Here is a 9906-nt window from a genome sequence, read left to right as displayed (position 1 = left end):
AAAAACTACTTCCAAAAACATTCAGCTTTGATATTAATGAGTTTTTTGGGTTCATTGAGAACATGGTTGTTGTTCAATAATAAAATTATTCCTCAGAAATACAATTTGCCTAATAATTCTGCACTCCCTGTAAAGACAGTCGTGCCAACCAAACCTCTGTAGAAAACCATTTCCAGGGATGAATTGGTTAGCAAACACTGAGCACGTAGAAACCAGAAAAGGGCTGCAGGGTCTTCATTAAGCTTTGCCCAGGCGATGAACACAGGTGATAATTATGCCTTCTGTATGTTTTATAGCTTCAATCTTGGCTGTCAAGGTGATCGGCAGCCCCGCCCACTGCCTATCATTGGCTGCTGACGGTTCACTGAGGAGGTGGAGCCTGATGAATGGCCAGCAGCTCTTCTGCATCGAGGAGGCAGTGCCTATAGACTCCACCCCTTCATCGGTGCACCTCCACTTATCTGAGCAGCTGCTCTTCGTTTACACCAGGACACAGGTACCGCCTCCGCGCCAAGCTTCGTTCACGCACTGCCGAATGTCTCTCGTCACATCTGATCCCGTTTCTGCTCTTGCTTCAGGTGAAGGTGTGGCAGCTGGATGGGGCGGAGCTCCACCTGAACAGCAGCGACGATGAGGTCTGGTTGGTTCTCGGGGTTCTTGGAGAATCGGTGGTCTATCTGTCCAACTCCGGTCGGGTCAGGATCTCGCACCCAGTTTACGGGACTCAGTTAACGGTGAAAACTCCGCAGGAAAACTCAGTGAGGCACCGGACTGTCGTAACCACGTTGATGCTCCCCAAACGTGAGAAAGTGTTTGTTGTGTATAAAGGAGGATTCCTCCACCAGGTGTGTGTCTCTCTCTCTCTCACACACACACACACCTGAAATAATTATCATAGTATGAAATTAAAACATTAAAAATCAAGATTAATGATCAAAAATTATACGATTTTTAAGGGTTTAAATATGTACGCCTATAAATATGTGACTATATTAATACATTTCTGAAAATGCAATTAAACAAGCCACAATAATTATAGTTATCCAATAAAATACATAATACAAAAAGAAAATGTAAATTTATTATATCACAATTAAAAAGGTTGTGTTTGTACAGCTTAGGTAAATGTGGTGTAAGAATTTAAAATATTTTGAGTGGCGCTCTCAGGTCTGCAGCTGAATTCACTCTGAAAAGCTTTTTTTTCCTTTTACTTTCCACAATGACGACGATGATGCCGTTTTATCGTGCAGATTTCCAGGACAGGCAAACAGACTGTTGGCGAGTTTCCTCTGCTTCCTTCCTTCTTCTCAGTCACTGAAGATGAAAAAACCCTGTTAGCAGGTAGGCCTGAGCGCTGAGCGCTGTGCTTCGGACCTGCACAGAAGCATCCTGACTCTTTGTGTCGTCCGCAGCCAGCGAGTGCACTCTGAGCCTCTTCAGCATCCTCGGCGACTCTCTGGACCGATTCCTTGACCTCCAGCACGACGATGACATTTTATCCGCCTGTGTCTCCTCAGACGGCAGGCGGCTCGTGTCTGGAGCTGCAGACCAACTTGTACGAGTAAGAAACCAGCAGGAAGCACGATCCGATTCACTCAGTTCAAAACACTGAAGACATTGGGCATTTTATAAAGATGACTGAAGCCACAGAGTGTCTCACTGTAATTACAGCTCATTTTATTCTGAAAGGACTGTTATTCTCTCACAGGTGTGGTCGGTGACCACGGGGGCGCTGTTGGACTCTCTGTGTGGGGCGGACGCCCCTGTCACCTGTGTGCTTCTCTTTAATGACTTTGTGGTTTCGGCCTCGACGGCCACCTCTTCCATCCTGCTGTGGAACCTGAAGTACGACGCCAGCACCAAACCTGCCATCCGCATTCCTGCAGACTCCGCCCACATTGCCCTCACCAAAGACGGCGATCAGGTTTTCTATGTTCACCAGCAGAGCCACACCGAGGTCATGAGCTGGAACAGCCACACAGGTCAGAGGTGAAAGGTGGCGGCTACTTACAGAAAATTAGAAAACATTAGAATAAACATTAGAATGATTGATGTCACGCCCCCTGAGGTCTATGCTGGTTCCCCCTGCAGGTTCTGTGTGCGAGCGTTTGCCCGTCTCCTCCGAGGTGTCCTGTCTGGAGCTGGCTCAGAACAAACGTCTCCTCCTCTGCGGCCTGACGAGTGGCACCGTCCTCATCTACCCGTTAGCCCTGCCTCAGGAGACGCTTTGCATTCCCCCCCCGGAGAGCCTGTGCAGGGTCCTCTGCCTCACCGCCGGCACCAAGGAGAAGCACCTGGCGGTGGCCTACGAGGACTCGGTGTGCCTGTTCGAGATCACTTCCAGGGACAACTTTCCCACGGTGGAGGGGCCTCTGGAGAAGTTTGCACTGCCCCTTCTCCACGCCCCGCTGTCCGCCATGGCCCTGCTTCCCGACCGCAGGCTGCTGTATGGCACGAGCTGTGGGGAGGTGAAGCTGTGGGACTTCAGCAGGGGTGGCGACGTCTCCGACTTGGAGCCTCACCGCAGTGGAGTGACCTGTGTGACGGTCAGTAACCGGGGGGCTCATGCTCTGGTGGGCTCCGAGGACACTGTGCAGAGGCTGTGGGCCCTGAACCCGCTGGCCCTGGACCACACCATGGAGTACAAGGTGAGAGGTCAAAGGAACGCTCTGCGAGTATGAGCATGGATGACTTGTGCCAATGTCACTGTCGGGCCTTTGGTCCGTCTCTTCTTCTGTCGTCTCATTTTTAGGGCTTTCTCTTTGAGGGCGTCCTCTCTGCTGCGTTCTCTGAAACAGACCGCTTCGTCTTCACCGGGTCTCAGGACCGAACCATCAAAGTCTGGGACGTTGCATCAGGTATGCATGTTTGTGTTCGGCTGCAGAGTTAGAGATTTTAGGGCTAAAAAAGGCAAAAATCTGGGATACAGACAAGCACTGAAGCGTGCACCAGCAGTTTTGCAGCTGGACCACTCCCAGGTCTGAGCCGTCCTGGTTGCAACTCTCTAGAGTTCAGTCAGCTGCAAACAAAAGATTCTCCAACAGTTTGGCCTTTGGGATTTTATAAACAGTTCTATCATTCCAGCCACTGAGCTTTATTCATTTCTCCCGTCAGGAAACCTGCTCTTCGTTCAGTACGTCTACTCCCCCGTTGTCCGAATGGTGACCTTCAGGGACGGCTTTGTGGCCATAACCCGGCAGGGCGCCATCATCAGAGAGCTGTTTCGGTGTCCAGACCACATTGGGCCCGACTACAACCCTGTGAGGAGTTTCAGGGCCCAGTACCGGGTCACCTCTAGGGAGAAGGACCGGGAAGGACCGCAGACCTCCGTATCCAACCTGCAGGACTTTAACCCCACGCAGTTAAACCTGAACCTCGTGGGCATGTTCAAAGCCAAACCCTCCTCTGCATGCGTCATGCTGTAGGACAGCAGGGCCCAAGTCACGGCTCCCGGACCTTCACTGGCCGTTCAAGGAGGGGAAAAATTGTTATTTACCAATATTTGATCATTATATTTAATAAACATGTAATCAGTACAGCACACGCTTGTTCTCCTGTGCATTACTGCAAACATTCAGTTTCTCTGAAGCTGATTATAGTGTTGAAAACACAGTGAGTGAATCCTTTCTTTACACATTGAAGATTTAAAAGCTTCATGTTTTTGTGATGCTGAGCCGTCTGCAGCAGGACTGACAGTTTCATATAAAAATTCAACTTTTCTGAAGGATTTTCATTTAAAATATGCAAATATTGATTATTTGATAATTCAGTTTGGTTCTTTCTGGTTTAACTCCTTGTACAGTTTCCTCGTAAGAGACCAGAAACTTCCTGCTTCTTTCTAAAGAATCCAAATCAGACACAACCACTGTCATCATTATTATCTTGGTACACAAAGCTGTAAACTAATGCATACAGAGAAAATATCTTTACTGCTCTTTATTTTTATTCCACGGTAGAGCAGCTGTGCATGAGTCACAATTCAAAATAATCTTTGTTTATCTGATACAGGCCGCTCCCATCACTTTAGGGTCCTCCTTTCTAGAAGTCCACTTTCTACCGATTGGTTAACTTTTGGAAGCCTGCCGAGGGGCCTTGACTGGTGTGCTGTTTGTACTTTGACTGCTCAGTCAGCAGCAGGTTATGTGACTGTAAAACAATGAATATTTTGAGCAGTTTGAAGTTTCTCAAGGTGATTTTTGCTTCATGAACTTGTAATAATGTTATTATGAGCGTGCTGTTTGGAGTAAGCAATGTGTTACTGTTTTAGAGGCTGAAATATGAACGTGTGTCTGTGGCTGTGAATGAGACACTACGCTCCCTCGGGTCAAAGTTAAACTGCTGGTTCCTGTTTATTAATCACCTATGAATGAAGGCCGTGGATTGTTCCAGCATGACGTTGAAGACAGGTGATGGGCTGTCTTCATAAAAGCTCGTCTGTGTTGAGGGTTAAACATTGACAGGCCTGCAGGGAGCTGCTGCTCCCAGATCCTTGTCCTCACTCTGTCTTTAACTCGACTGCAGCAGCTCCGGTTTTCCTCACAGACTCAGCCATGGGGACGCTCTGCGCACTGACTTCCTGTTTACTGCTCGCCGTCGGAACGGTCACTGCTCAGACAGGTACGAACCTTCTCTAAAAATGTGTTGTCAGAAAACTGAAGAATTCCCATTTGCTGTTGGGAATGTCTTGTTTTCCCTGAAACACTCAGTTCATCAGTCATTCACATTAGAAGCTTTCCTGATTGGTCGCATGTTGAACAGAAACGCTGGTTTGTTGTGAACCTGCACGTCTATTTAGCTATTATCAGCTTAATTTTAGTGAGTTTAAAAGGAAATGTTGATGAAGATAAAGAAAGCTAAGGATGCAGCTTTTATGGTTATAAAATGAATTCTCACACCATAAACTCAAAGGTCTGATGTTTTATTAATATCGTGTGTGTGTTTGTCGCTGTGCTTCATTCAAAGTTTTAAATTAATCTCCAATCTACCCCGATCGCAATATCATCCAACACAAAGGCGATTTTTGAATGTTCTGCTAATATCATGTTTAAAAACTGATAACAAACAAGGAAACAACCAAGGACACAAACTAGGAAACAAACAAGGACATATCAGCTGTTAATGACTGTGTAAGGGTCAAGCTATAAAAGCTTAACAGTGTTAATTATCTGACAGCTTCACCAATCACACCATTAAATAATCACTTCACGTACCCAGAGTATACAAGCTCATCGGACACTTTATTAGGTACGCCTGATTAGTAGATTCAACAAGCTGCTGGAAGCAATCCTCAGAGACTTTGGTACATGTTGATGTGACATCATCATGACATTGTTGCACAGCTGCTGCATCCATGGTAAGAATCTCCCGTTTCACCAAATCCCAAAGGTGCTCTGTTGGACTGAGATCTGTGCCTGTGGAAGAAATGACAGGTTTATTTACACTTCTGACAAATCTACTAAAAGTCTGGCTTAAATAACAACGTTTCGTGGATTAAAAAAGTGCTTTTAATTCACTGTAATGACAGTGAAGCGGAACCAGTTTGAAAAAGTGAGGATTGTAGGCGAAGGTTGGAAGTCGACACGATATTTTCTGTGCTGGAAAAGTTCAAAACCATCAGAGCTTCATCTTTTCTCTGACCTTTGACCCCTCTGTGCGTTTGCTTTGCAGAGCCCACTAACACCAACGAGCGGGCACTGCCTCAGTGGCTGACCGGCATCATTGCCGTCTGCGGCTTCCTGTTCCTCGCCTTCGTCGTCATCCTGGCGAAGAAGGCATGGTGTGAAAACCCCAGCAGGTCAGTTGGCCAAATACCGCCGAAGGACCGTTTGAATGTTTCAGTGCAGAAACGTTACATTCTGTGATTGTTCTGTGTCTGCGCAGCAGGACAAGCATTGAAGATGTGAGAGAACGTGACATTATCAGCAGCAACCTGTATGATATGCGCCTCAGCTCCATCAGGTAGGAACAAGACAGGAAACGCTGAAGATGCTTCTGTAACACCAAAGATCCTTGAGACATAAAACTCTGATTGTGAACACGACCGTTTATTCTACTTCTCGTTTTTGTTCTGCACCAGGAGGAAGAGCACCGAGTCAGGGAACGAAAACACCTACGAGACTAATCTGGACGCCTTCAGGTAGAAACACAAAAACCTCCATCAAAACAACCTGAGGGCCGAAGCTTCTTCCCTTAAACACACTCAGTGCTCAAACACAGCCACACAGTCACAGAGCGTCAGAGTCACCATCAGCGCCCTCTGTGGTTAACTTCAACACAAAAACCAGAAACACACGCCTCCAGTACACTTCCAGCTCCTGTGATGCCTTCACAGTGCTTTATACCACAGCCTGCCAAGTCCTCACTCCTCACTTTGTGCCGTGGTCAGAAAGATGAAAATAAAAAGTCGCATGGTGAAGGCACAAATCGTTCTTCCAAATTGAGGTACATTATTATCAAATATGAGTAACTGAGTAAAAACAATAGTTCCCAGCTCAGGTATCCTAACGCTGGAGTCCAACCACATTCACAGCTACTGCTAATAAACTCTGAGAAGCTTTAGATGCACTCTTCACTGAATCTGTCGTTTGTCCATCAGGAGCAAAGATGCACCAAACGCCTTCAACAACCTGGCAGTCGACATCAATGGCAAGACAACCTCCATGTGACTGCCCTGCAGAGAGTCTATTGGCTGTCTCAACAGGGAGTCTGGAGAGACACAAAATTCTTTTTTTGTGCAAATTGTAATTCTTTGTTTTGTGTTTTAAGGTGTGAGGAGTTCACCAGGGCGAAGGAATTTATTTACACTTACTGTATGATTGGCTTTATTTTTCCTCCTGATTGTGAATAATTGAATGTGTGGAATTAATATCAATGATCTGTACTCAGAGTAACGCATCAGCTGCTGTGTTTGTTAAAGGTTCATCGACTGTGCTGACTCTGTGCTCATTAATAAGTTATGTTTTCTAACAAACTGCTGTGTCGGGTCTCTGATTAATCATTCAACACGACAGTAAACACTGAAGAGACTAACAACAGCAGAATCCGGCTTTGGGCGGTGGGGGGTTGAATGAAATTAATAAAAGTCACATGCAGTTCATCTAATGTCCAGCAGAGGCAGCAGTGAGTCAGTCACCATATTAAAACGTCACAGCAGAAATAAAGATTTGTACAGCCTGATGCTGAGGGTGTGGTGTTTTCTTTAATGACACTGAGGATTCCTGTAAAAATGTTGTGTATTGTGTTGTGTTCAAACAAATACTTCCATATTTCTGCTGGTAATTTCTGTGATCTAATTTAATTTTGTCACTACTTTGAACTCATGACCATAGATAAGATTATGAAGATCGATTGACTGGTAAATTGATGCTTCCCAGCTCAGCCCTCTCTTCACCACAGCAGACTGTTACCTCACTGGTAACAGACTGGTGGTCAGTCCTTAAGTGATGGGACTATGGCCCAACTGCCATGTGCCACCACATTTGGGCCTGGCCAGGTCCAATGTGGACCAGGCACCTGATCCCCAGTTACTGAAAGTGGCTTTGAAAACGAAACAATTCAAAAACCAAAAGGTAAACTGAAATGAGCAAAACCAGCCTGAAAAAACTAGCCTGAGATAAAATGAATTGTTCTGAGTAGACTCAGTAACTCACTACTCCAGCGAGTAGTGCGGTGCTCTGAACGGATAATTGGAGGTGAGCTTCCCTCCCTCCAAGACATCTACAGGAAGCGAATCACTTTTATTGTCACATCACATGTGCAGGTACATTGGTACAGCACATGTGAGTGAAATTCTTGTGTGCGAGCTTCACAAGCAACAGAGTTGTGCAAAATACAATAATGTAAACAAGCAAAATACAAGAATGGCTACATCTGAAACTAATAAATATATGTACAATATATAATAGTATATGCATTTCTGGATGTGTATACTAAATATTTTTCTACGTGTGTGTGTGTGTGTGTGTGTGTGTTACACATATTTTACAAATTAAATAGAGTAAACAATAAATAAAATATATAAAAATATACAGAGTGAGACATGTGCAAAACAGTGGCATTACTGTACAGTATGGAGTGCATAATGTTGAAGTTCCAGTAGTGAAGCTGAGGTGTCTATGACGTGTTCAGCAGTCTGATGGCCTGGTGGAAGAAGCTGTCTCTCAGTCTGCTGGTACGGGACCGGATGCTGCAGAACCTCCTTCCTGATGGAAGTAGTCTGAACAGTTTATGGCTGGGGTGACTGGAGTCCTTGATGATCCTCCCCGCTTTCCTCAGGCAGCGCTTCCTGTAGATGTCTTGGAGGGAGGGAAGCTCACCTCCAATTATCCGTTCAGAGCACCGCACTACTCGCTGGAGAGCTTTGCAGTTGTAGGCGGTGCTGTTGCCATACCAGGTGGTGATGCATCCAGTGAGGATGCTCTCAGGCTGGTTTTGCTCATTTCAGTTTACCTTTTGGTTTTTGAATTGTTTCGTTTTCAAAGCCACTTTCAGTAACTGGGGATCAGGTGCCTGGTCCACATTGGACCTGGCCAGGCCCAAATGTGGTGGCACATGGCAGTTGGGCCATAGTCCCATCACTTAAGGACTGACCACCAGTCTGTTACCAGTGAGGTAACAGTCTGCTGTGGTGAAGAGAGGGCTGAGCTGGGAAGCATCAATTTACCAGTCAATCGATCTTCATAATCTTATCTATGGTCATGAGTTCAAAGTAGTGACAAAATTAAATTAGATCACAGAAATTACCAGCAGAAATATGGAAGTATTTGTTTGAACACAACACAATACACAACATTTTTACAGGAATCCTCAGTGTCATTAAAGAAAACACCACACCCTCAGCATCAGGCTGTACAAATCTTTATTTCTGCTGTGACGTTTTAATATGGTGACTGACTCACTGCTGCCTCTGCTGGACATTAGATGAACTGCATGTGACTTTTATTAATTTCATTCAACCCCCCACCGCCCAAAGCCGGATTCTGCTGTTGTTAGTCTCTTCAGTGTTTACTGTCGTGTTGAATGATTAATCAGAGACCCGACACAGCAGTTTGTTAGAAAACATAACTTATTAATGAGCACAGAGTCAGCACAGTCGATGAACCTTTAACAAACACAGCAGCTGATGCGTTACTCTGAGTACAGATCATTGATATTAATTCCACACATTCAATTATTCACAATCAGGAGGAAAAATAAAGCCAATCATACAGTAAGTGTAAATAAATTCCTTCGCCCTGGTGAACTCCTCACACCTTAAAACACAAAACAAAGAATTACAATTTGCACAAAAAAAGAATTTTGTGTCTCTCCAGACTCCCTGTTGAGACAGCCAATAGACTCTCTGCAGGGCAGTCACATGGAGGTTGTCTTGCCATTGATGTCGACTGCCAGGTTGTTGAAGGCGTTTGGTGCATCTTTGCTCCTGATGGACAAACGACAGATTCAGTGAAGAGTGCATCTAAAGCTTCTCAGAGTTTATTAGCAGTAGCTGTGAATGTGGTTGGACTCCAGCGTTAGGATACCTGAGCTGGGAACTATTGTTTTTACTCAGTTACTCATATTTGATAATAATGTACCTCAATTTGGAAGAACGATTTGTGCCTTCACCATGCGACTTTTTATTTTCATCTTTCTGACCACGGCACAAAGTGAGGAGTGAGGACTTGGCAGGCTGTGGTATAAAGCACTGTGAAGGCATCACAGGAGCTGGAAGTGTACTGGAGGCGTGTGTTTCTGGTTTTTGTGTTGAAGTTAACCACAGAGGGCGCTGATGGTGACTCTGACGCTCTGTGACTGTGTGGCTGTGTTTGAGCACTGAGTGTGTTTAAGGGAAGAAGCTTCGGCCCTCAGGTTGTTTTGATGGAGGTTTTTGTGTTTCTACCTGAAGCGTTCCAGAATCGGCTCTGT

At 45.4% G+C, this 9906-nt stretch overlaps 2 protein-coding genes across 3 annotated transcripts in view; both read left to right on the top strand.

The window, feature by feature from the left end:
• The window catches only part of nwd1 (NACHT and WD repeat domain containing 1), a 14456-nt gene extending 10076 nt beyond the window's left edge, over window positions 1-4380 (top strand). The window contains exons 12-19 of the mRNA XM_005923061.3: window positions 297-496; window positions 579-845; window positions 1251-1341; window positions 1413-1561; window positions 1709-1982; window positions 2092-2648; window positions 2753-2858; window positions 3115-4380. Of these exons, the coding sequence (XP_005923123.3) occupies window positions 297-496; window positions 579-845; window positions 1251-1341; window positions 1413-1561; window positions 1709-1982; window positions 2092-2648; window positions 2753-2858; window positions 3115-3425 (1955 nt within the window). The 3' untranslated portion in view covers window positions 3426-4380. The remainder of the gene's footprint in view (window positions 1-296; window positions 497-578; window positions 846-1250; window positions 1342-1412; window positions 1562-1708; window positions 1983-2091; window positions 2649-2752; window positions 2859-3114) is intronic.
• Window positions 4381-4459: 79 nt separating this feature from the next.
• pdzk1ip1 (PDZK1 interacting protein 1) lies at window positions 4460-7201 on the top strand. 2 transcript variants are annotated; one of them, XM_005922938.2, is made up of 5 exons: window positions 4460-4617; window positions 5668-5794; window positions 5881-5958; window positions 6077-6136; window positions 6596-7200. In XM_005922938.2, the coding sequence occupies exons 1-5, from the start codon at window positions 4551-4553 to the stop codon at window positions 6663-6665; spliced, it is 402 nt and encodes a 133-aa protein (XP_005923000.1). In that variant the 5' UTR covers window positions 4460-4550; the 3' UTR covers window positions 6666-7200. The 2 variants fall into 2 exon arrangements, with proteins under 2 accessions (XP_005923000.1, XP_005923001.1); XM_005922939.2 differs by having other exon boundaries at window positions 4464-4617; window positions 5884-5958; window positions 6596-7201.
• Window positions 7202-9906: the final 2705 nt, after the last annotated feature.

Source organism: Haplochromis burtoni, unplaced genomic scaffold (genome assembly GCF_018398535.1).
Source record: "Haplochromis burtoni strain Fernald_Lab_line unplaced genomic scaffold, NCSU_Asbu1 Contig_61, whole genome shotgun sequence".
Lineage (NCBI taxonomy): Eukaryota > Metazoa > Chordata > Actinopteri > Cichliformes > Cichlidae > Haplochromis > Haplochromis burtoni.
Note: the sequence above shows the minus strand (reverse complement) of the source record. Positions and strands in the feature narration are given on the sequence as shown.